Source organism: Camelus dromedarius, chromosome 19 (assembly GCF_036321535.1).
Source record: "Camelus dromedarius isolate mCamDro1 chromosome 19, mCamDro1.pat, whole genome shotgun sequence".
NCBI classification, from domain to species: Eukaryota; Metazoa; Chordata; class Mammalia; order Artiodactyla; family Camelidae; genus Camelus; species Camelus dromedarius.
In genome coordinates this window covers 20,867,369-20,892,584 of record NC_087454.1, presented here as the reverse complement: position 1 = coordinate 20,892,584, position 25,216 = coordinate 20,867,369, and the positions used below count along the sequence as shown (strand labels likewise).

The 25,216-nt window shown below is 42.6% G+C and overlaps 2 protein-coding genes across 2 annotated transcripts; one reads left to right on the top strand and one right to left on the bottom strand.

The window, feature by feature from the left end:
* Nucleotides 1-271: 271 nt before the first annotated feature.
* LOC105101437 (HLA class II histocompatibility antigen, DRB1 beta chain) lies at nt 272-12,143 on the top strand. Its single transcript, XM_010994621.3, has 6 exons — nt 272-353; nt 4,913-5,182; nt 6,547-6,828; nt 7,572-7,682; nt 8,169-8,191; nt 8,503-12,143. The coding sequence occupies exons 1-6, from the start codon at nt 287-289 to the stop codon at nt 8,509-8,511; spliced, it is 762 nt and encodes a 253-aa protein (XP_010992923.3). The 5' UTR covers nt 272-286; the 3' UTR covers nt 8,512-12,143.
* Nucleotides 12,144-14,301: 2,158 nt separating this feature from the next.
* Nucleotides 14,302-19,058, bottom strand: LOC105101414 (mamu class II histocompatibility antigen, DR alpha chain). Its single transcript, XM_010994595.3, has 5 exons — nt 18,883-19,058; nt 16,600-16,845; nt 15,872-16,153; nt 15,401-15,566; nt 14,302-14,710 (listed from the first exon to the last, which is right to left on the bottom strand). Exons 1-4 carry the CDS (start codon nt 18,959-18,961, stop codon nt 15,412-15,414), a joined length of 762 nt encoding a protein of 253 aa, XP_010992897.3. The 5' UTR covers nt 18,962-19,058; the 3' UTR covers nt 14,302-14,710; nt 15,401-15,411.
* Between the last annotated feature and the right edge of the window lie 6,158 nt (nt 19,059-25,216).

The following is a 25,216-nucleotide window of genomic DNA, read 5'->3' as shown; positions in this document are numbered from 1 at the left end:
CCTCTAACACACTAAATTAAAACAATCCTTTTATAGAGGAAATTCTAAGTTTCAGAAGAGGATCTTCATGCTGAATCTCTGACCAGCAAATGATGATGCTACTCAACTCTGAAGCTGATTGGTTTTTCCAACACTTAGGTCACCCAGTCCAGGAACAAAGAGTTCATTGGTCAGCATTGCTTGGCATGTGAGCTGAGGAGGGTCCCAGTCCTCACTGTGAGACACTTACCTGCTCCCCTCACACTCTGTCTTCTGTCCCCTGCCTGATGTGTCTGTGGTTCCCTCGATGGCAGCACTGACAGTGATGCTGATGGTGGTGAGCCATCCCTTGGCTTGGGCCAGGGAGACCCGACGTAAGTGCACACCTTGGGGGAGAGCTCTCGTGGGGCGGGGGAAGGAAGGGAGTTACCTCTGTCTCTCTGTCCAGACCACATCCCTTAAAGAATTGTGACATTTTCTTCAGTCATCTCCTATCGTGATCATGTGGATTCTCCATTCCTTCCACAACACAAGGGCCCTGGATGCTTGCCTTCTGAGTGCTGCTTAAGGTGCCTCCATTTCTGTGGGATATTTCTTCTCAACTCTCCTCCAGTAAAACCTCTCCAGACTTACATCCCCTTCCCTAGGGATCCTAAGAGGATTTAGAAGTAAGGATGTCAGAATAATTCCATATCAGACTATTCCCCGTATTATGTTGTGTCAGAAAAAGGAAAAGTTCCTCTGAAAATTTTATGGGGAATCTCAAGGAATTAGAAAGATCTCTCACATAAGATCATGTGTTATAACCTTAACAGGATCTGTGATGTCGCTGTCTCTCCCTAATACGTGAGAATGTATCAAAGTGCCTTCCCATTTTATTTTTTTCTATTTCCCTGAACCACAATGTTTAAAAGGCCTGTATCCCTACCCTGGAGGTTCTCTGATAGAAATTGGGGTTAGTTTTCTCTTTGTTTCTCCTGGGGAAGACACCCTGGAGCTAAACCAGGGATCCTTTGTACGTGGAATGACCCTGTGGATCAGGAGCATCTACGGAGTGTTCTCTGATGCCTTAAAGAGCTTTAGGAATCTTCAGAAAACCTGGCACAGGTTACTGTTAATTATAAAGCTATTCTGAATCCTTCTACGTGGTTAGTTTCTCCACCCACATTTCTCCATTCTCTCACCTGAGCTCATGAGAAGGGATGCAACTAGTGGAGGATAAATTATAGGAAATTCTGTTTTTGTATGTCAAAAGTAGTCAAATATCACCATTTTCATATGGCAAACCATAACACCAGAGCAGGGTACAGAGAGTGTGGCTGTTTCCATCCCACAAGGCTGAAAGCCAATAAGCAGGTCAAGGGAGCTCATTGGCCTGTCAAGGTCTTGGGCCCATATTTCATAGGTTCATTAATAATGCCCTTTCATTTCCTTCATTAGCTATATTTGGTGTCCTCTGCATCTGGTCCTTCCCTATTCTTTTCTCAGCTACGTCATCACCATTACTGAAAATCCCCAAAATTCACACAGACTGTCAGCCCTATAGCAGATCAACTGGATGAGATAAAACTTAATGAAAATTTCTATGTCTTTTAAAATTTATTTTTATTTTTTATTTTTTTCATTTTTCAGTTTTATTAAGTAGAATTGTTACAATTATACTGCACAGATACAATATATTGCATGTATATACATATACACAATATACTCCACATATTTTTAAAACTTACATATATGTACTGTTCATTGTTTCTAAGAACTTTAGAGCTTTAGCTTTTTAAACTTACATAGTTATCAAAGGAATAAAGCCAGCCAGAAAATGAGAATTAATTTTAAAACATACATACACCCTGCTATTAACAGCAGCATTATTTATAATTGCCAGGATAGGGAAGCATCCTAAGTGCACGTCAATAGAAGAATGGATGAAGAAGATGCATCACGTATAAGTGATGGAATCCTGTATGCTTTTTAATAAAGGCTTTAGTTTTCTTAAAAAATGTTTTTATTGACCTGTAGTTGATTTACAACGTTAGTTTCAGGTGTACAGCAGAGTGATTCAGTTATACATGTACATACATACATATATTTTCTTTTCAGATTCTTTTCCATTATATGATAATGTTGTTACAAGAAATGATCTTTTTCTTTCCTGTGAATGTTTCTTCCACCTTGTAGGAGGAGCAAAAGGAAGTTTGTCTGAATCTCTCCCAGGAAATGGGAAGGATATGTGTCATCAGAATAAAAGTGTGTTGGAGCTGGAGCCCCTTCTTGCTTTCCAGGATCCCCACCAAGATCAGTCCCCAGAACCCTGGGTTTATTCATTTTGATCACAAATGTTTTTCTGAGCAACTATTACATATTGGGCTCTTTTCTAGGGTCAGAGAATTCTGTATGAATAACACAGAAAAGTCCCCTACTGTCATGGAACTAACCTAATGACAGGGGTGGAAGGCAACAATCCAGCACACATTTAACAAGGAAACACATCTCAATTTTAGCATATGTGCTGCTGAAGCGAGCACAAGGAAAAACATTTCAGATAGAAATAAGCGCCCTGAAAAAAGGGTACTTCAGGGGTATGGAACAGAGAGACCTGTATGCACCTGACTTCAGTTCATGTGTCTGCAGAGCTCTGCCTGAAGAGGTGACATTCAACTGAGACAATGAGAAGAAGCCAGACATGTGAAGGATGTAAGGGACAAGTGTTCCAGGGAGAGGGCGTGCGGAAAGGCTGAAGTGTGGGGAGGTGTTTGCTGTGTTTAAGGGACAGAAAGGAGGCTAGAGTGACCAGGGCAGAGCAAGCAGGTTGGGGAGCCATGTAAGATGAGGTCAGAGAGGAAGTCAGGAGCCAGTCATGCTGGGCGCTGATGGCCTTGGTGAGAACTTTGACTGTTATTAATAGAGATATGTGAAGCTACTGAGAGGTTATAAGGAGAGTCAGTTTGTTTATTTATTTTTTTAAATAATCCTAGCTACCGCTTGCAGACTGGATTCCAAAGGTTCACAAGTAGAGTCAGGGACACCACTTAGGAACATGGTGGAATTCTCGGGGGCAGAAGTGCTTGTGGCTTCATTGAGTGGGGTAGTGACACAGACTGTGGGACAGAGAAAGTGAACAGATTTGGGGTAGATTGGTGTGTGACTCATTATTTTTAAACTTTGTCATGTGACAAGAAGATATTAGAGAATTCCTAAATAGTCAGTAGACCTGGTCTGATCCAGAGAGCCCTCCTCTCTGCCCTCTTTCTAAGGAAGGTCTCTACTCAAAGTCTGTGGACCTGTTCTTTTTTTGTAAACTGTCTATATATCATTTTTTTCTTCTTTTCTCCTTTTCTGAGGGGACTTTACAGAAATGAGAATTCTACATGTGGACAAGGCTGGTAATTTGATGCCTACTGGTATTACTGGGTGTAGGAGACAAAGTTAGAAGATGAGTCGGTTGGAGCTTTGAATAGGAATAAAATGTCTGTGGCTGTAGTTTACTGTTATAGATGAGTAGTGGACCAGAGGCAGAGAAATTAAGAAGAAAGATGATGTGAAGGATAAATTATATGTCTTTTAATTGGTTGGCGAGGCAAAGAAATAAGCCTTAGTTGTGAACAAATTTATTTTGTTGGAAAAATAGCTCTCCACTGGGGCTGGATTCTTAAAAAAATATAAATTTCATGCAGGAATAAGATTTTCAGGAATTAAATTTTTAGATGGTTTATACCAGTGGCACTCACCCAGTGACAGACCAGTCCTTCCCCCTATTCCTCGACCCCCTAATATTTGGCAATACTGGGAGCCAGTTTTGGTTGTTACTCTGAGATTTCTTCTGACATCTAGTGACTAGAGGCCAGGGATGCTAGTAGACAGCCTACAGCGTACAGAACAGACCCCCTCACCCCAAGAGACATATTTGACCTCTTACCTCAACAGGTGAGATTTGCCAAGTGAGTTTGGTACCAAATTAAAAAAAAAAAAAAGGTTTTATGGGCTATCTGGATATGGAAATGCAGGGAAGGAATGGTGGACATGTATTGGGATCATGGTTTTAATCTCCGTAAAACTCTTCAATAGTTTCCTATTTATGTTTAGCACAAATTCAAATCCTAGATCGCCTACAAGATTTTGAGTACCCAACTCTTGTGATTTCTCCAGTGGAATCTTTCACCCTCCTTCCTCACTCTCTGTGCTTCAGTGAACTGTTTCCTTCTGGTTTATTGCAGAAGTTCATCATCTCTTTCAAACTTCTACACACGCCTTTACCTTTACCTGAAATATGCCTCCCTTTTCTCCCAAACATACACACATGGCCTCTTCCTCTAGCTCACATCAACTTAACCTTCAGTGTCACATCTTAAATGTCACTCTTCAGAGGCTACTTCTCTGACATCCTGATGTAACTACTCTCCATTCTAGAACTCCACACTTTTCTTCTGACATTTCTGACTCCCGTATGATATGTTGGGCTTTGCCCATCACTTTCTCTACATTTTATGCTCCTTGAAGATAGGGGAGATGTCTGTTTTTCCTTCTTTGGATTCCCAGGGGGCTGCACAGACCTGGCACCAGGCCAGCCCTAGGCAAGTAAGTGTTTCTGGGATAGCTAAAATGTTTGGGCTGAGAGGAGGCAGCAGCGTCTTTCTGGTGGAGGCATTCAGGAGGAGGTGGTGATGGGGCAAATCCTGGTCCAGCTCTGTGCAGAGTGACTGCATCCCAAATGGCTTAGGATCAGAGGAGTCTCCTCCCCCCAGGACGGCCTTCCTCCACCACTGGCAGGTGAAAGATGGACCCCTGGGGTGCTTGTGCTGGTGCTTAGGGCGCCAGCGGAGCAGTGGGGGTCCTAGTGCCCCCAGCAGTGCGTGAGCACTCTGCACCGGTGGGCAGCACTGTCAGTCTTCTCCTACAAGCCCACCCAGTGACCAGATCTTTTATGTCCTCACAGCAACTTTCATGCATCAGTTTAAGGGAGAGTGTCGTTTCTTCAACGGCTTGGAGCGGGTGCAGTTCTTGGCCAGATACATCTATAATACGGAGGAGGATGTGTACTTCGACAGCGACGTGGGGGAGTTCAGGGCGGTGACCGAGCTGGGGCAGCCGGACGCCAAGTACTGGAACCAGCAGAAGGACTTCATGGAGCAGATGCGGGCCAAGGTGGACACGCTGTGCAGATCAAACTACTGGGGAATAGGCAGCTTCATGGTGCAGCGGCGAGGTGAGCGGGTGGGCGGGTGGCCGGGGAGAGGTGGTGTGTGTGTGTGGGGGTGTGTCTGTGTGTCGGAGAGAGAGGGAGAGAGACAGAGACAGATACTGAGTCCGGGTGGGTGGGATGCACTGTGAGCCAGTATAATTTAGGAAGGAACTGAAAAAGGTGTTGTTGGGGAGACAGTGCGTGACTTCAGCAGTGACTGTGAGAAGGGAGAGAGGATGTGGTTGGGGGAATGGGTCTGGGGTCTGAGAGAACATTTTCTCCAGGTTGTGATTCCTATTTTCATTCAGTTCTTTATTTTGCATTTTAGAAATTTAAACATTCTTATTTAACGAAATATACTGCAAAATTGTTAGAAATAATTTACTTTATCTTAAATCTATCTTGTAAAAATGTTTTCCACCAGATTGCTTCTTTAAAAAAAGTATTTGTTGAGGCTGGTAGTGTCTGGGGTTGTCTCAGGCACTAAGCACACATCGTGAGTCCTGGATCCTGCCCTGAATTCAAACGCCAGCTTAAAAAGAGAGACAAATGTAAAGTTGTAACAATACCAATAGTAGGTGTGCTTGTTTTGCAGAGGAAAGGGATTGATCAGCAGAGTTTACTTATAAGAATCTTTAAAAATGAATGACTTTCCTTCCTGCTTTCCTTCCCCTTTGGGACTTGAGCTTTTCTCGAGATTCAACTCATAGAGTTAGAAAATCATCTGTGTCTTTCCTTCTTCCCAGGGTAGAACCATTTTTGAGGTGCTGTAAGGTGTGAGTGCATGGAGACAGCTTTCCTAGGAATACCCCGCCTCTACTCCCCAGTTTATCCACACTGCAGTGAACCCTATTTTCTCCCCACTTAAACAAGGATAATCTGTAGATAACACATATTGAAGGCTAGATTCCAGGTATGGCTGTAATTTACATACTTTTGGTGCATTAATCCTCACATGACACTAAAAGGTAAGTAAATATCATTATCCCCCTTTATAGGTGAGAAAGCTGAGGCACAGAGGAATGTAAACATTCTCCCAGGATCAGTCACTAAGACGGGGGAGCCTGGATCTGAACCCAGGTAGCCTGGCTTCAGATATCATGCTTTAACTAACACACTATCTGCCTTGCAAAGATTTGTAAACAATTCAAATCAGCAATGAAGAGCTGTATCACAGTATAGAAGCACACACAGAAATATTCTCAGCATCTCTCTAACGGGCCCAGGCTGTAAGGGTTGAAGTCGAGGCTCATGGCACTAACTCCTAAGTTGGTCCACCTGGTCAGCCTGGCTTCCTGGGACTGCAGTCTGGTCTGGAGACTAGATGTGGAAAAGCTAGGAGACTCACTGGGTCTTCCTCACTATTCCGTCTACCACTTCTCTCCTAGTGGAGCCCACGGTGACCGTGTATCCTGTGAAGCCCCAGCCCCTGCAGCACCACAACCTCCTGGTCTGCTCTGTGACGGGCTTCTATCCAGGCCACATTGAAGTCAGGTGGTTCCGGAATGGCCAGGAAGAGGAGGCTGGGGTGGTCTCCACAGGTCTGATCCCTAATGGAGACTGGACCTTCCAGACCATGATGATGCTTGAAGTGGTTCCTCAGAGTGGGGAGGTCTACACCTGCCGAGTGGAGCACCCCAGCTGGACGGGCCCTGTCACAGTGGAATGGAGTGAGAAGCTTTGTGACCTCATGCATTCATCTCCCCCTGAGGAGGGACTTGCCTCCTCCTGAGTATCAGGTTCCTCCTCTCCCAGCACCATGTGCTCATTTGCTCCATGTTCTCCTCTCCTTCAGCACGGTTCCTGGGGGAGCCCTGTGATAGCCTGTGATAGAAATCCTCTGATAGTTTACAGATGTCCCCTGATAGGTCCTACAAATACCTATGCCCCCTGGGGACGCAATTCTGCCTGACATGCAGGGAAGAGATGTGTCTGTTTTGAGCTTCCTGTGATGTCACAGGTCATGGTCACCCCTTGGCTTTGGGTACCAGTCCCCTGTTTTGTACTGGGCTTGTGCTTCTGACACTGTTGCTCTGAGTTCATTGTGATCTGAGAAGGGGCACATCCTCTCCAATGTAGGGCCGTTCCTGACCAAAGGGGAGTCCTCTCTCAGCTCTGCCTTTAATTAGCTCTGTCGCCCTAGACAAGCTTCTTAGCATCATTCAGTCCCAGGCTCCTCATTCATCAGATGTTGCAGTCGTGTGGCCTCATGTCAGGGCTGTGGTATTTATGAGTTTGATGCCTGAACCTTGTAGCTACTCACTGTGATTCCGATTTTTTTCTAGGAGAGGCCAGCTATTCTAGTTCTTCCAGGGCAGCCCTCTTCCCCCATTCTCAAAGCTCTCGTTCTCAGTCTCAATTAAGGAGGTTTGGATTTGGGGTAAAAATCACTAAAACTAGCTTCTTTCCTCAGGGGCACAGTCTGAATCTGCTCAGAGCAAGATGCTGAGTGGAATCGGGGGCTTCGTTCTGGGTCTGCTCTTCCTCGGGGTGGGGCTGTTCGTCTACTTCAGGAACCAAAAAGGTAAGGGGCCTGTTGGCAGCTGAGACTCCCCACTGACATTTTTAGAAGAAGAACGATGGTTTTGCTCAGTTAGTTCTCTTTATATCAGTGGTCCATATAAAGCCTTTATTTCCCCGATTGACCTCAATTTCCAGGAAATCCAGAAATCAACAGTTCGTAGTTACTGATGTTTGGAACATAAGAGTTGATAGTTTGTAGAGAAAAAAAGAAGTAGAACATACACGGAGATCTGGGTGCAGATCCTGGGACAAGTGCAGGAAGAGACCCGAGGCTGATGACATTTCACTGGGTTTGTGTGACAGACTCTTCAGGGCTCCATGCCCTCAGTGTCCGCTCTCCTGTCTACCCTGGCATCCTGTGATGTGGGCTGTGGTCTTAGAGGTCTTAGAAGAGTGATGGCCTGGGTGGCGGGGGAGTGGGAACATTGAGTTTGGGAACAGATTTACCTCCATATCTCTTAAGTATACATCTTCTCCTCTTTTTCAGAACATCTGGACTTCAGCCAACAGGTAATGCTCTAAATTAACACTCTTCTAGAGACATATTTAGTCTCCCTGGAACAGATTGTAGAGGCAACAGGAAAGAGACAGAAATAATGGGAAAGACTTTGGATCTGACTTCGGATCCAGCAGTTTACACTAAAGTGTCTTCCTTCCACTAAACCGAAGGCAGGCACTCTAAAGTAGCTTTGATCAGGGAGACTTAAGGACTTTTCCCCTTCTTACCACCGTGCTTTAACATGAGGCCCTGAGAGACAGGGGTAAACAAGTTGCTTGTAAATTTAGATCTGGAAACAACACTGTCCTCTCTCTCTTGGCAGGACTCCTGAGCTGAAGGGAAAGTGGTAACGCTCAAGGAAGAACCTTCTGTCCCAGCTTCTTTGCAGCATGAAACAGTTTCCTGCTTAGCTCTGATTCTTCCGCAGTGAGAGTACTTCTCAGGGTCTGCTTTGCCCCTGGTTCAGTGACCCTGCAGAAAATGCCCTCCCTGCTGGCTTCCTCAGCCCTGCCCTTGACCCGGAAACCCCGAATACTGAAGACAGTGTCTTATCTTCATTCTTTCCTGGTCCTTTTTTCATTCAACCCTTATGGCCTTCCTTGCACTTGAACATAGCTTTTACCCACATTTCTTCACAAAGTTTTTCTCAAATACGCATGGAGTGGAACCACCTGTCTGATACAGCTTCAAGGGAAAGGGAGTGGGGCGGGGAAGGGGGGGCATGAGAAATCCCCCCGCCATCCCGCTCTCTTGAGTTCCTGTGGCTGTACTAATGATCAAGTTGACACAAAACAGATTAACAAGAGAAAATGAAATGGATTTTAATTCACATGCATGGCAGTCTCATAGAAATAGGACCTAAGAAGTGGCCAAAGCAGGCAGCTTTTGTGCTTTTCAGACAAAGAAACAATAAATTTGTGATAATTGACAGAACAAAGAAACGTAGGTTTTGGGGGCTCAAATAGTGAAGAATCTAAACAGAGTTCGGGCTTGGGTAGTAAATTAAAGATGTAGCAAGCCTTCTTGGTCTGAATTCCTGTCTTTGGTGATGTGTGTCCTACCTCTGGATGTAGCAGATGTATCTTTCACAACAGAGATTATTTCCTGCTTTCAGGAAGAAAGAAAGGACAGCCAGAGTGTCTCTCTTGCACTGGCTGTTTTTTTAAGTAAATTTAATTCAAAATTATCAATATGCCATAGTGGCATATTTGGGGGTAACCTTCCCTGAACCCCAACAAGAGGATTTCATTAAGATACAATAATGGTTTTTATTTTTATTTCTGAATTTTGGTCACTTGTGGATCATAGTAGTTTTCCTTCCTTCATTCTCTGTTTTATCTTGAATTTTCTGTATTTTGTGATTAGGAATATTTAGCTGAGCTACGAGAAAGTCCTTCATTCACCCATATCGGGGTGGTCTCTTGCCTCTTTGCATTCTCAAAGACAAATATAAACGTTCCTTCATACCATGGGACACAGAAAGGGACAACAAATACAAGAAATGCAGGTACCTTATAAGGGTGTTATGCCTTCAAAATTTTTATAATCATGTTCTTTTGTATGTTTTCCCCTGCTATTTTAAAAAGAAAGTCTCTAAACTTGGGTAATTCTTGAACTCCCCTTTGGATTATGGGTGGGCTTCAACACTTCAGTCTTTTTTCTATCAGATAAAAATCAGTTCTGTGCCGACTGTTTGGCTTGGAATATACCCTTCTCCATAAAAAGTCTCAGGCCATCAGGACCAAGCACAACATTGATGGAAAAGATGCATTTCTGAGGGCTTCCAGATTGAGTGACAAACTTTCTGTCTGTCACAGGAGAATCCTACGGGGATCTTTGCTCAGCAGAAATCAGAGACAATGCTGGGAAATATTGTTTTATTACAATTTGTAAGTAAAAACAATAGAAGAAACTTTTAAAAAAAATCATTGCCTATGGGGCAAAATGAAGGTTGAGGGAGACAAAGATGAAAGCTGGGCTTTCTGAATATATCTTATTTAATAATTTTATCTTGAGAAACATTAAAATATTGTATATAATAGAAAATTTAAATCAAAAGTTAAAAAAGGCAATACCTAAAAACTGAAAACAAACTAACAATTGAAACAAACTTGAAAAAAAATGTATATGATGGGAAATAAGCTAGAAAAGAAAATCAACTGTTTTGATCCTTTCATAAAACAGTGCAGAAACATAGTTATAGATCAGTATATAGTTCAAAATTCATAGACTTCAATAATATAAACAAGTTGGATAGGTTTCAGAGAAAGGTAATTACATTGGTTAAGAAGATGATGGTTTCTGCTATTGAAATTCATCTGAAGAGTCAGTTTCAAATGTAAATCAGATCTAAAGAGCAGATGAGATATTAAAAAGTTTATTTCAAAGGAATAGTCAGGTGAACATAATTTCTTCACTGTCAGAGACAACTATTATTTTATTTTCAAGCAAATTCAAAGCTTACTTTATGTGTAGTTAATTATATGGTGTATTATTTGTGTGAAACAGGGAACTTGGTAAATTAATAGTAACACCTGCAATCTGTGGGAAGTTCTGTTGATCCCAGGGTTGTAACTTTATTCTTGATTTGTTCTCTGGGATGAAGACATGAATTGTCTCAATTTATCTGAGACCTGGGGTGTGGAATTATAAGGTAGAATTAAAGTGAATGGCATGAATATTCAATGAGCTCTGCTACTAGTAGCAGAAAATTCAATCAATTGTCTTTATTGTAATTTAACTTATCTCTCATAGCAGATTGATCCCAGGTAGAGCTGGTCAGGTCACCAGGTTGGTGGCATCACCAACACTGCTGGGAGTGTGTCCCACTGCCCTCTGTCCTCCCCTACATGTCAGCTTTCCTGGGACAGGACTAGGATGCCTGCGGCAGCCTGAGGCTTCCTGTTCTCGCAAATCACTTTCAAAGGCAGGAAAAGGAACCGTTTCCCCTTGTGCTCTTTCACGAGGAGCAACCTTTCCCCAGGTATTCCCCTTAGCCCCCCTCCCCTCCCGTGAGGAGCGCCATGGGATTACAGAGGCCTTACAATCAGACAAACCGTGAAACCATGAGTCACCGTTTTGTCGTGTGCGTGACTCACCTGAAGCAACTGGGAAGAAAAGAAGCAAAATCATTTGCTTTTTAGAAAGAAAAAAACTGTAGATGAGGCAAGGGAGAATAATTTTAAAATAGGAAACCAGGTTTCTGGTACTATTAGCTTATTTGATTATTTGTATTTTTAATTATTTCCCCATGAAAGATGATACATTCTTAATGGGTGATATCAATTCAAGGGTTTGAGGGTTTTTTTAAAAAAAATATTGAGTATTAAAGGCCAGTCATAAGCCAATTACCAGGAATAATAAATACATAAATGAATGAAAGCAAGAGCATTATTTGTTTGCCTTTAGAACATAATGCACTGATACTTAATTTCATGAGGAAAACTATTTTCCAGGGCAATTTTTGAAAAGAGACACGTAATAAGGAGTGACTAACTTTAAAAGATGCTAAAACCTATTATAAATCTATTTTAATAAGCACTATTTCCCCCCATTGATTCATTATTGATTAAATACACCAGTAGAGCAGGGTCCAGAATTAAATTCATGAACAGTTAAGATAGTTTAAAGTTGTTTGTAAGGTGTATCCCAAACTCATTATTTTCAACAAAATGGATTCTTGATGAATAAAACTTGAAACATAAAAAAGTATAAAATTAATACATTGAAGATTGTATTATTTCCATTACTGTCATCGTCATTGTTATAATTATGTTGAAAACAAAAGCCCTTTCTCATCTCTGATGAACTGCTGGTGAGAGTGTATAATACTACAACTTCTTTGAAAAACACTTCAGTTGTTTCTTAAAATGTCAGAAAATACATTTGTCATATGATCCAGCAGTTCCTCTCCTTGGAATCTACCCAAGAGAAATAAAAACTTAAGTCCACACAAATATATGTGTGCAAATGTGTGTAGCAGCATTGGTCATAATAGCCCAAAACAGTAAACAAATATCCATCAGTGAGTGAGCGGATAAACAAAACATACTATATCCATACAATGAAGTTACTCCTCTACAATAAAAAGGAACTGAAAAATATAAAAAGGAAATGATTATACATACTAAAAAAAGACAGATGAACTTCAAAAATATTATATTAAATGAAAGAAGCCACAAAAGACTACATGTCATAAGATCCCATTTACATGAAATATCTAGAAAAGGCACATTTATAGACACAAAAAGCAGATCAGTATGTGCCTAGGACCTGGGATGGGGGTGGGATTGACTGTAAACAGGGGACTTTTGGGGGTGATGGAAATGTTCTAAAACTGGATTATGTTGGTAGTTGCACACATTTATAAATTACTAAAACCATTGAATTTTGCATGTAGAAAGAGTAAATGTGTGGTATATAAATTGTATTCCACTAAAGTTGTTAAAAATAAACTTAGCAGAAAAGAAACCTTTCTAAGCAAGATAAAAATCCAGAAGACATAAAGGAAAAATATATTTGAATAAAAATAGACATTTTCTTTCCATGGAGAAAATAAAATTAGAAAAAACATGTAAAGCTCCAGAAAAAAATTGGCAACACACAAGGCAGACATTGGGTCTTTTTATTATGTAAAATTTCCAACAAGTTGATAAATAAATGAACAAAAATCCAACAAAAAATTCGGCAAAGGATATAGACTATTTGTAGAAGAGAATATACCAATGATTGATCAATAAAACATGAAATATTTTTTTCAAGCTCATTAGAAATCAGAAAAATGCAAGTTCAAATAACAATGTGATGAAATATTTCTTCTTCCAAATTGGCAAATATAATAGTTTGTTTTTAAATCAAGGACTTAGAAAATTCTATAGAATTGGATTCTCTCATATACTGTTATTAGGATAACGAATGGGTGACAGATTGGCAGTATCTATTTAAATTTAAAATGCAAATGCTGCAACAACAAAAATTAATATCCAGTTATCTATCTTAAAAGAAATAATTCTACACAGGCCCAAGGAGACATCAAATTGAATGCTTGTTGCACTAGAGTTTGGAATAATAAAAACATTTCCCAAATCTAAAAAAAAAAACCCGATAAACTTGTCTGTATTATAAAAATTTCCTACATCAAAAGATTATAAAATATGTGAAATAACAGCATTCTACAGGATTATATTTGAGTACTGCACACGGACATATGAGCATAAGTTGGTGTACCCCTTTGTGTAGTTTGGAGAACCCAGTACTTTCATCTTGGGTGTTTCCACGCTAGATAAATTCTTACATACACCCCCAAGATCACTATGAAAAATGTAAAAGAAGAGGAAAAAGGCATTCTAAAGTTTGAGATAGAGAACAGATAAATTACGGTGTAGAAAACATCTCTATAGTTTCATGCAAACAACCATCAGTAAGGATATCAAAGATATGAATAATACTTCAACCATCTTGATCTAATTGACATTTGTAATTGATGTGTATAATTGACTATATCTAATATTTCTTTAAATTTCATGAAGCATATCCACAAAATAGACTATATACTATGACTGTAAAACAAATCTCATAAATTTCACAGGATTAAAATCACACAGAATATATTCTTTGACTGCAAGCTTATTAAATTCCAAATCCGTAAGACTGAGGTAATGCCAATCCTCAGGGTGCAATATCCTTCCTCCTCAAGTCTAAAATGCGTTGTGTTGATATGCAAATTCTGTTATGTATATGGATGCTCCCGTATTCTGCTTAGCTCTCCACTGCCATCTGTCTCACCCATTATCAGAGGCCTACCTTAGGGTTTGAGATTCACTCTACTGACGATCCAAATAGCTCACTGATTTTGAGGCTTAAGAACCCAAATCAGATTGTGAACCCACTGCTAAATTGTCTCTGAACAAATAAACCCTACTCTAGGGTTTTCCAGCTGAGGACTGGACCTCAGCAACTGGATTCTTGCAGACTCTCTGATTGAAACTGAGCCCTAATGAATTGGGATATTTCTGCTTAATTACAGAGCTTATGAGATACATTCAACATTCAAATATCTCAGGATGGAAGGATCACATATATTCCCCAGCCCGTGTGAAGAACTGGCTCAGAAACCAAAAACTCCACTTAAGACCCACTCAAGTTTATTGCATTCAGAAAAATCACAATCACAGTTGGAAGAATCTCCAAGTAATAAGTGTACAGAGGATGCCCCCAGAGAACATTCAAAAGGCTCCATAGCAGAGAAAAAATCCTATGGGATCTATTCCAAACAGATTACATGGTGATAATAACAAGGCAGTGAGAAATGGAGGAAAAGCCAATACAAGAAGAAGCAGTAGACAGGGAATAACGGGACACTGGAATTTGGAGACTGAAGAAGGCGTCTTTACTCTTGGAGTAGCTAAGGGCTGGAAAGTCCTGAAGGATGGTTGTCTTCACTGAGGTGAACAACTGGAGTATTGCCAGGTTTGTAAAGCTATTCAAGCAGAAATATCTTCACTGATCTTCTCTCTACCCAGATCCATTACCTGAAGGAAGACACACATAGTTACTATAGAGTTTAAGATGAATATTTTGAGCTCTTACCTTCAGATTCCTTCCTCTTCACTCTTAATCCTTCAACTCTGGGAAAGCCTCTTAATATTTGTGATCCCTAGTAAATACAGCCTTTCCAACATGAACTGCTCTAACCTACCTTCCAAGCAAGCACAAGTGAGCATACCAGGCTTCACCTTTTCTTAGACCATCTGACATCATTTTTCAGATTGGAGGCAAAAACAGGCATTGGTTTCCAAGTGATTTCCATTTCATACTGTGAATCTACCCTACACCCCAAAGAGCAAAGCTCTGGAAATGCTTCAGAATTGATGTCCTGTCTTAGGAAACATAAGCCAAGAAATGTCTTAGTCTTGAGGTTGTCTTTCCCAGATCATGGGACTCAGAATTCTAATGCGAAACAATTATTTTAGCTACTGGAGATAATTCCCAAGACAGAGGGTGTGGTTTTAGGTGCACATGTACGGAAAGGGGTGTAGCACCATGAATCTTTGGGATACCAGATGATGCCAATGTCTGATTCTGAACAACAAAGATAGTTCAATAGCCATGGCTTTTCTAGTCATTTCCCCTTCCCTTAAAGGTATCACATGCCCTTTCCCCAACTCTGTTTCCTTTCCTTGAATCACTCCACATATGTCTTCTTCTGACATCAAACCTACCTGCAGGTGCCTCACAGAGGCCCTCGGCGTTCAGCAGCATTGCTTTTGCGCACGCCCTTGATGATGAGGGCGGTCCCAACAATGATGCCCGCCAGAGCCACAACCAGGCCCAGAGCACACACCGTATTCTCTGTGGTCTCTGGGAGGGGAACTGGTGCTTCATACTCTGGGGAAAAATAAAACAGAATACAGAAGTAATGAATGCAATAGGGAGCAGCACTTAGGACCAAATATTGGGCACTTAATCAAAAAATTGGGCACTTAGTCAAAAAATAGTTTTTCATTAATTAAATAAGAGGAAGGTAGGATGATGTATTAAGGGAATTACAGATTAGAAGTGGGGAAAGCTGAGCAGTGGGAGAAGTCCAGGAGGAGGAACTGGAGCAGTTGTTATGAAACAGTTAGGGGGTTGGGGTTCCAAAGGACCAGACCCAGGCATCACGAGAGGAACTGCTGAAGGCTGGTTCTCACCCCAGTGCTTGAGAAGAGGCTCCTCCAGCCCCCAGTGCTCCACTTTGCAGTCATAGACGTCCTCGGTTGAGGGCAGGAAGGTGAGATAGTGGAACTTGCGGAACAGGTGGTCATCCCTGGGCAGGAAGACTGTCTCTGACACTCCTGTGGTGACAGGTTTGCCATTTCGAAGCCATGTGACTTTGACCACTGGTGGGGAGAACTTGTCGATGAAACAGATGAGGGTGTTGGGCTCTCCCAGTTCCACGCGGGTGTTGGGGAGCACAGTCACTTCTGGAGGCACTGGGGGACAGGTGACAGAAATCAGCCTTCCCTGCTTAGGCCTGCCCCTCTCCCTTCCACTGAGGCTGAAAAAGCAGTTGAGCTTGTGCCCTAAGAATCTGCGCCATGGTCTCAGATACCCAGCTCTGACACCCTCCCCATGAACAGCGACCGATGCTAAGGTTCAAGGTCTCCAAGGACCGCATTCTTGGCTCCCCCAGCATGGAAGCATGGATTCAGGCAAAGACTTTATGAGATACCATGGGTGGCAAAGACAAGATGTGAGCACACCCAGAAAGGAACAAACTCATAAAGTTCTTGGGTTGGTAATGTGAGAATTTTGGGTTTGCTTATGGCAAGGTCAGGCCCCTGGAAGGGCAAGTCAGTCACGATAACACAACAGAGAGAGCTGAGCATCTATCTAAAGCTACAATTCCCACGTCTAGGAGGGCAGCAGAGAGAGGTACCATTGGTGTTCGGGGTGTGGTTGGAGCGCTTTATCATGATGTCCAGGTTGGCTTTGTCCACAGCTATATTGGCCAATGCACCCTGAGCCTCAAAGCTGGCAAACCGTCCAAATTCTTCAAGCCGCCAGACCGTCTCCTTCTTTTCCAGATCCACGTGGAAAATCTCATCACCGTCAAAGTCAAACATAAACTCGCCTGACTTGTCAGGGTTCAGATAGAACTCAGCCTGGATGATCACGTGTTCCTCTGAAAAGACAAGAAAGGGAATTAGGGTAGGAACCAGGAGAGAGAGAGGGAGGACCCAGGATGTGAGGCACAAACACGTGGGCAGGAGTGGTGGGAAGAGAGGCCAAGTGGAGTGGAGGAGTGAAGGAGAGCAAGGCTGTGCAGGAGGAGGAGGCCGGGTGAAGGACGTTCGTGTTGCTCAGAGGTGGAAGTGGAGGAATGAAGGGGTGACGCAGAGAGTGTGGACACAAGAGCTGAAACACCCAGAGTCTCATGAAGCTTTTGTTTGGCTCCATGTTACTGGCCAAGAAATGATTTCCTCTTTAGAAATCCAGCAGCAGCTCCTAAAAGAGAAACGTTCTCTCTTGACCTAGGAATTAAATCACTTAAACCCGAATTCCAGGGCGTCTCTCAGCACTGTAACTCTAACAAGAGACAAACACTGTTGAAAAAGACTGGATTCGGAACTCTGGAATCAAAGTAAATCTTGAATTTTCATTCAGCTACTTATTTACCTAATGATCTTGAGTAGATTAATTTATCATTTATGTAGAAGGATGCTTTCTCACTATATTCTACTGTGGTTTTGCATCTACATTGGGTTTGTTTTTAAGATTAAATCAGACTAGTTGTAAGTAATTTCTTAGCATACCATCAGGATTATAACAAGTACTTTAGGGTCAGAAACTGCTTTGTGTTTAAGGACCAGATCCACGGAATATATGACTGGAGCTTGCGGTACCCAAATAATTAAGTCTGAGACCTGGTAGTGCAGGAGAACACCTACTTTCCTGGGTCCGCACCCGCTCCGTGCACGCCTCTGAGGGAAGGATTCTGTTGAGGTTGGCCTTGCCAACGTTCCCTTGTATCTTAAAGATCTTTAAGTTGAGACTGTCATTATGGGACATACTCTATTATAGTTGATAGCGAGAATAATCTATACGAAAGGAATAATCAACTTGAAATAAGTTACAATCGAGGAGTTTGCAATCAAAGGACTCTTGCAAAGGGTATTCTGTGGTGCATGTAAATGAGAGGTAGATTTTAAAATTTGACTCTATATTAATAAACCTAGGGATTTTTTTTAGCATTTGCAGCTATAAACACACACACACACACACACACACACAAATATTCTAACTGACTCTTTCCATTTCCAGGAAATGGAAAGCTTCCAGGGAAGCTATCTTTCCTGGTAAACACCCTCACGTATGGCTCTTTCTGGGCAATACAAACCCACAACTGTCAGCATGGGTCTCGGAGCTGGGTTATTTCTTTACTTATTTCCAGTCTACCTGCCCCCTTCTTTGGGGGTCCCTCTGGGTGAGGAGTGTTTTTTCACAATACATCTTCACAGTGGCACATTTGCTCTGGGGATGGCACAGAATAATAGCAGACCCTCCACTTCTTTACTCTTCCCGCTCTCTTGGGAACATTATTTAGTGACAATGACTTAAGATCATTGTAAGATCCACTGTAACCGGGGCTGTCACTGTCCCAGGAGGCAGTAAATTAAATGTGACTCATATCAGCAGGCCTGCCTTTCACCCTCCCCTGGATCGGCGGTTGCTTTCTGGTGACTGTCCTTTCCCGTGATCTTCAGTATAATGTCTGTGCTCCAGACATGCTGAGAGGAGTCACAGGCTAAAACAGCTGAGAACAGGTGCCAAGAAATTCTCATATTTTTTCTGATTTAACCCTCACAAAATTATGTCAGGCCTTTCATTTTACTAATTTTCCAAAATGAAAAATTAAAGTGCAGGGAGGTAACGTGTTAATGCCTGTCAGAAAATATTTCCCCTCAAGTCTGGTTTATCTCCAAGTCGATGGGATTAATCAGTGTCTGAGTTTCGCCCCTAATCTAAGCTTCACTTACTCCAATTTGTGGTGAGGAAAGGACTCTTCCAACTACAACTTACTTCAGTTCTAGATTCAGACCCACATAATACCCGTTACATTTCTCTTTCACTCCAAAGACTATCTTCCAAATGTTCACAGCTCATTTCTCTGATGCTCTCAGAGGTTACAACCCCTACTTTTGATTCTCTCAGCACTTACCTTTGATAGCCCATGATCCCTGAAGTCTCATCAGGACCGTGATGAAAACTCCTAGGACTGGGACCCCAGTCATGACCATTTTCTTCTTAGGTGCCTTGATGAGGGTCAGTAGAGTTTAGAACAGGTGGGTCAGAACAGCCAGGAATACAAGAAAAGAGAATGTAGGGTGTCATAGAGTCTGCTTAAAATTTAAAATAAGTTGAGCTGCAGCCAATCAGAAAAATCTTTGGAGATGACACATCTGTTGCTAAGGGAAGGACTCTTGCAAAGGGTCCAGGAAAGGAGACAATTTGTTCATTAAAGGAAAAGGAACTTCTTAATCAATCAGACAAACTCATGACCAAACAAAAAAGACCAAAAAAATCGAGTTTTCAAGAATGATTAGCAATCACTCGCAGACTCTTCCAAGTTCTAGAAAGAAACATACCTGAAGCACATTAGTGACAGGAGAATCAATGGAAATGCCCTAAGGTGAGAGTTAATGGCAGGTCATGCCTCTGTGCTGTGATCGCTGGGGAATTTATTTAAGGGACAAGTCATCTAAAAAGAAGGCAAACTGTTAGGCTATGAAGAATGCCCAAATCTTGGCAGTACTGAGTGACGGAGCTTCACTTAAGATGCCTCTTATTGCTTCAGGATCCTCCTCCAGTGTCCTGGACTCCAAGGTGGCCGACTCTGCCCAAGAGCTCGGGGTCCCTGGCAGTTCACCATATTTAGAGAACACTGGAGGAGAAACTGAGTTTCAACACTCCCAAAGCTGGGGAGGGATGAGAAGCTACACAGTGGAACATGGACAGTGGTTACCAGAAACAGCAGGCTATGAAGGGGGACCCTCTTCCTAATTGCTGTCACCTAAAATATGACCAGAGATTGGAGACGACTGCTGGGCCCACATCTTATCTGAAGACTCAGATAGACGGATATACAGAGTAAACTGGGCAGAGCTTATTTACCTGGAAGACTGGAGATGGTGACCTGCAGGAGGGCTTTATCATTACTTCCTCACATCATAAATTATAAAAGTTCTGATTCAAAGAGTTTACTTTGACATTCACTATTGAGAAGACTGAAAGTTAGGACACAGTGACCCTCATGTTTCTGAAAATGTAGCAAAACAGAAAGGAAAATGTTGAACCATCCATAGAAAGGGCTGGAATCCAAATGCTTCCAAGGAAGAGACTTGGCAGGGAGGCAGCTCATGAGACGGTGAGTCCACTGTTTAGTATCAGTCATGGCACATCTGCTTAGGGTGAGTTTTCCACACTGTTTTCTGCGCTGCTGAGGTCTTAGCCTGCCCTACCACTCTGCTCACAAATTATAAGCACAAACACTCTATACATTGCTGATTTTCTGATTGTATCGAAGGGCTTTGAACATCCTCCGATACTGACTTCTAGATCACTGGGAGGCTGCAGGCACAGTTCTGCCCTAAAATTGTTGAAGAATGTGTTTTCTGGAGGCAGCGGGATGAGCCAGATGAGAGTTCCACAGTGTCAGCCTCTGTAGAGAGTCTGAGTCTGTGGTTTAGACTTGCCATCTCCTCTTTCAGAGGAAAAACCAAGTATAATTTTTCTATGTTTTCCCTTTGCTGGCTGCCATAATGCCTCGTTCTTACAAGATGCTTAATAAACGGATAGCAAGTACACATCTCTGTATTTTCCATGATGAAACGGCACCTTCAACCCAAGGGGTTGCTCAGCAACTTATGATGTCATTTAGACCTTAACGCTGATTGGTCCTCCTCATGAGATTACTAAATTGGGGAGTCTTTAGAAGAGACTTTCAGTTCCCCTTCTCGGTGATGGGAAAGAAGTTTCTCTTTGGACACTAGTCATTGTTCCCTGTTTTCTCCTGACCTCCAGCTTCCTGTGCGTTTGAGGGAATTTCTGAGGACACCTGAATGAGGCTGCCTTGGTGTCATTAAAAGGGGAGGAGCCTCTGTACTAGTCAGAGTTCATTCAGGAAATAGAAATCCCTGAGGACCCTCTAAACAAGATCATTTATTACAAGTCTTCCCTATTTCAGGGAATCATACCTTAAAACTGTTAGGGAGTCTAGAGGAGCGCACGTCAGTGCAGACCCCTGCCTTTACGAGGTCGGGACCCACAGGGGCCCGTGCTGACATCATGGCTGCTCCCAAGCCCCAAGGGAAGGGATGTCTTGGCAACACAAGGCTGCTGCCAGGATTCCTGTCTATGAACCTGTGTGTCACCTGCCTGGGAAACCTGCAGCCTGACTGTGCTTCCTGAATCCCATAGTACTGTTTCTCTGGCAGAATGCAGGCCCCATTCAGAAACCAGAGGCAGAGAAAGCCAGGGAAATGTAACGTTCCTACCTTTATTCCCTACTACACAGACAAGACCATAAACGTGATGAAGAATTTTTTTTTTAATTACTAAACGCAAGTATATCTCTCCACCTCTATGTCTACTTCCGTCTCTGTCCCTGTACTGAATCTTCCCTCAGCTCGCTCTGTGTCTTCCCATAGCACTAAACCCAGAACCAGAGAGGATGTTGCTTTGGAGTAGCCGGTGAGGGCTTGGAGATGAGGTCGCTCTCACCTGGACCCAGGCCATCTGGGCCTCAGCGCTTGGTGTTTGCATGGTTTGAGTTCTGAGCACCTTCCTTTGTCTTCCCTTCCCGCCTTTTCCCTCCAGCTCAGAGTCTTCATGGATCTCCTGCTGAAGTCGTCTGACCAGAGGAGCTGAGGGCAGATGGATCTAGGCATTTCCTTCCCAAATCCCCATGCAAGAAACTCCTCTTGTTCTGTTTCTTTTCTCCTCCTCCTCCTGAGAGGGGCCAGAAGTTGGTATGTGAAGAGATTGATGTCTGTGAAATAAAAACTGCCAACTGTGGCATCAACAGAGAAGCTGGGCTGCTGGGCCTTCCCAGGATGCCGGGTGTGAATGAGCTGGTCCACGGTGACTGGGCTCAGCTCTGCCCTGGGAGATGAGGGTTTGAGAGTTTGATTCATTTAAAGTACTGTTTTGTTGTTGTTGTTTGTTTGTGTCAGGAAAACACATTTGCAAGAGGAACAAATCCAAGAGATGTGATTTTAAACAATATTTCAGAGACTCAGCCTCCTTCCAAACAACGAGAGTCAGGCTTTCTTGTCTGTAGTTGTTCCAGAGCATCAGGGTGATGGAGGAGGAAGGAACAGAAGGACAGGGTCACCCTCTTCGAGGTGCCAATGGAACGGTGGTCATGCTTATGAAGAAAGGCCACCGTCCAGCTCTGAGGATCGACCTTCCTTCAGTGCTTGCGGGAAGGTTAGGCCCGTGACTCAGCGTGTGGGTGGGCGTCTCAGGGCTCTGCCAGTGCCCCCTCCCCTCCAGTCAGAAAACAAACCACGAAGACAGTAGAATTACAAACTGCTACGCACCAGGATGTTGAGAGTTAAGTCGATCATGTTTCTTTTGCCTGGGGAGAATTCTGCATTTACAAGACCCATTGCTAGGGGACTCCATGAAATAAATAATTCTTGTCTTTCTGATAAGTCTACCTGACAACCCTCAAAATAGATTTCCACCAGGTCCCCAAAATAGAAGCTGATAGCTATCACTTGACTTTCTCTGAATTCATAGCAAGACTCCAGAGGTCCTCTCACGATAATGCGTTTTCCTTATTTTCATTTATCTCTATTGTTTTAGTCTCCCGTCTTTCCAAGACTCTCTGCTCCCAATAAGGAATCTTTATACCTAAATAGAGGCTCTGTGTCATTGTTATATTCTCTCTACCCTTTTAGGAATAGTTTAAGTTGAGTGGTGCCCATATGATCCCTATTTTAAAGCTAAGGAAATCAAAACCCCCAAAATGAACAGACATCCAAAAAAGAAGCTTGCCCAGATTTATAGCAAAACTAGAATTCAAATCTTGGACATCCTAAGTTCAGGGCTCCTTTTGCCATCTACTGGCTGAGAGAGCCATGAATGTGGGTCATACAACACAGCAGTGCTTGGAGAAGAAAGGTCTGTGAGTGAATCATGTCTTGAACTTCTGTTCAAGTCCTTGAGGGGCAGACTGTGAGCGTGTCTCTGCTGCCCTCTGGTGGCCACGTGGATGCATGACTCCCTTTCCTTCCATGCTCCCTCCTGCCTTGGCTGGGATCCTCCTCCCTCCTGGTTTCCTGTCCTCTGGGCCTTTGTCTTCGCCCACCTTTCCCACAGACCACGTCCCTACACAAAATGAACATCCATGATCCACAGCATAATTCAGGACATAGTTCTTATTTTAAAACTGGTGTCTCTTTTAAGGGTTTTTTGAGAAGAGATGCACAAACATTTAAACAGAGCTTCTTTAAGTGGTCAGTTGGTGGTAGCATGACTGACCTAAACAAAATGCAAAGACAAGTCCTAAGGTCCTGGGAAAATTCCAACACAATATACCATCAAGATGATACAGAATATGTGTAACGGGTAGAATAGTTTCAAACCTCAAAACTGGGTGTGAAAAAATAAATTTCTGTATTTTCCTATTCCTGATTCTAATTTTTATGTCAAACCCTATACTGTCTTATAGCAAAGGCATTAATCTAGTAATTTCCAGTTAAACTCTGTGGCTTTCACAACTATTAATGGTTGAAAAACGGCCCTCCGCCCAGGGTTATTTCTAAGTCCTGAGGTAGGAGGTAGTACAGGGTGGGTGGGGAAGGCTCACCTCACATTACAGCATTGACTCCCCCTGTATGTCACGGTCACACTGCCCCTGGTTGGCCCCGTCCTCCGCATGTCAGTGGTGATGACTGTTACATGCACGCCATCCCTCTCCCCTTGCTGCATCATCCCGTGCCAGCGTTCGAGGCAGCAAACTTTCATTCCAAGCATTGAGCCTTCAGGGCTGTGTCTTCTTGCCTTGGGTAGCTTTCCCTTTAATGCTTCTCTTTGAAGCTATTGTGGGAGAGAGACAGCTGTGTCACCATCGCCACCGTGGGACCCAAAGGTGAAGTGGGGCACTGCCCTCTCCACTCTAATTGAGAGAAACAGGGCAAAGAAACTTTCATCAATGCCTAATTACTTTTTTCAATTCCTAGTACCTCCTCTAAGAATAAATAAATAAATAAATAAATAAATAAATAAATAAATAAACAAACAAACCTAATTACCTCCAAAAAAAAAAAAAAAAAAAAAAGAAAGAATAATGATTTCAAATCAGGTGGCCCAAGTACCTACTGGCTGTCGTACCAGGGGAGGGGAAGAAACATCAGGAAAAAAAAAAAATCAACTTAAACGCTCTCACATCATAATGTTGTATGTGCTTGTATTTTACATTGAAATGAACGTCTAGAATTAAATTTAAATTGTTCTAGCGAACTCTTGAATTTCTGAGTATATACAGGCATACCTCGGAGATACTGCGGGTTTGGTTCCAGACCACTATGATAAAGCGAATATCACAATAAAGTGAGTCACATACATTTTTTGGCTTCCCAGTGCATATAAAGGTTATGTTTACACCACACTGTGGTCTACTAACTGTGCAATAGCATTACGTCTAAAAAATGTACATATCTTAATTAAAAAATACTTTATTGCTAAAAAATGCTCATCATCGCCTCAGCCTTCAGTGAGCTGTAGGATGACATCAAAGATCACTGATCACAGATCAGCATAACAAACAGAATAAAAGTGAAAAAGTCAGAAATGTCGAGAGAATTATGAAAATGTGACATAGAGACATGAAGAGAGCAAACGCTGTTGGAAAAATGGTGCTGATAGACCTGATTGATTCAGGGTTGCCTCAAAACTTCAATTTGTAAAAAACCAACCAACCAAACAAACAAAAAAACCAACCCAAACAAAACAAACACAACCCCCCCAAAACACAATGATCTGGGAAGCATAACAAAGGGAGGTATGCCTGTGTCTGTGGACCCCCCGGGTACTGGGACTCTGATTCAAGAAAAACTGACTTATGGGGAATTTAAAGGAAAATCTAACCTAAACCAAAACACAAACACAACAGTGTCTCTATCATAATTTTTGTGCCCAAACATCATGTTAAGAAGCTTATTCGATTTCTTCCGTTTAATGTCTGAAAATAATTAAGCTCTTTATCTGCCAGCAAAGGGAGATAAAGGACCAAAGTTGTAAGAGCAATAAACTGGCTCAGATGGACCCCTGGCCTGGCGCTCTGAGCCTGGAGAAGGTAATTCCTTTCTCTGGGACTCTGTTTTCTCACCATGAAAAGAGGGGAAGGGGTATTTGATATTCGGGCTTGCTTCCCACTCCAAGCCCCAGGAGCACTGTGTTCTGGGGGAAACTTGGGATTAGACAGGAGTCCTTGATGTGTAGGGAGGCAGAGGGGACAGTCCAGACAGACCCCAGCGTGCAGTGCG

Coding starts and splice junctions, on each gene's coding strand:
- LOC105101437 (XM_010994621.3), top strand. CDS start 287: ATGGCAGCACTGACAGTGATGCTGATGGTGGTGAGCCATCCCTTGGCT. Junction 354..4,912: donor TTGGGCCAGGGAGACCCGAC/GTAAGTGCACAC, acceptor ATGTCCTCACAG/CAACTTTCATGCATCAGTTT. Junction 6,829..7,571: donor CCCTGTCACAGTGGAATGGA/GTGAGAAGCTTT, acceptor TTCTTTCCTCAG/GGGCACAGTCTGAATCTGCT.
- LOC105101414 (XM_010994595.3), bottom strand. CDS start 18,961: ATGGTCATGACTGGGGTCCCAGTCCTAGGAGTTTTCATCACGGTCCTG. Junction 16,846..18,882: donor GGGATCATGGGCTATCAAAG/GTAAGTGCTGAG, acceptor TTGTCTTTTCAG/AGGAACACGTGATCATCCAG. Junction 15,567..15,871: donor GCCTCTTCTCAAGCACTGGG/GTGAGAACCAGC, acceptor ATTTTTCCCCAG/AGTATGAAGCACCAGTTCCC.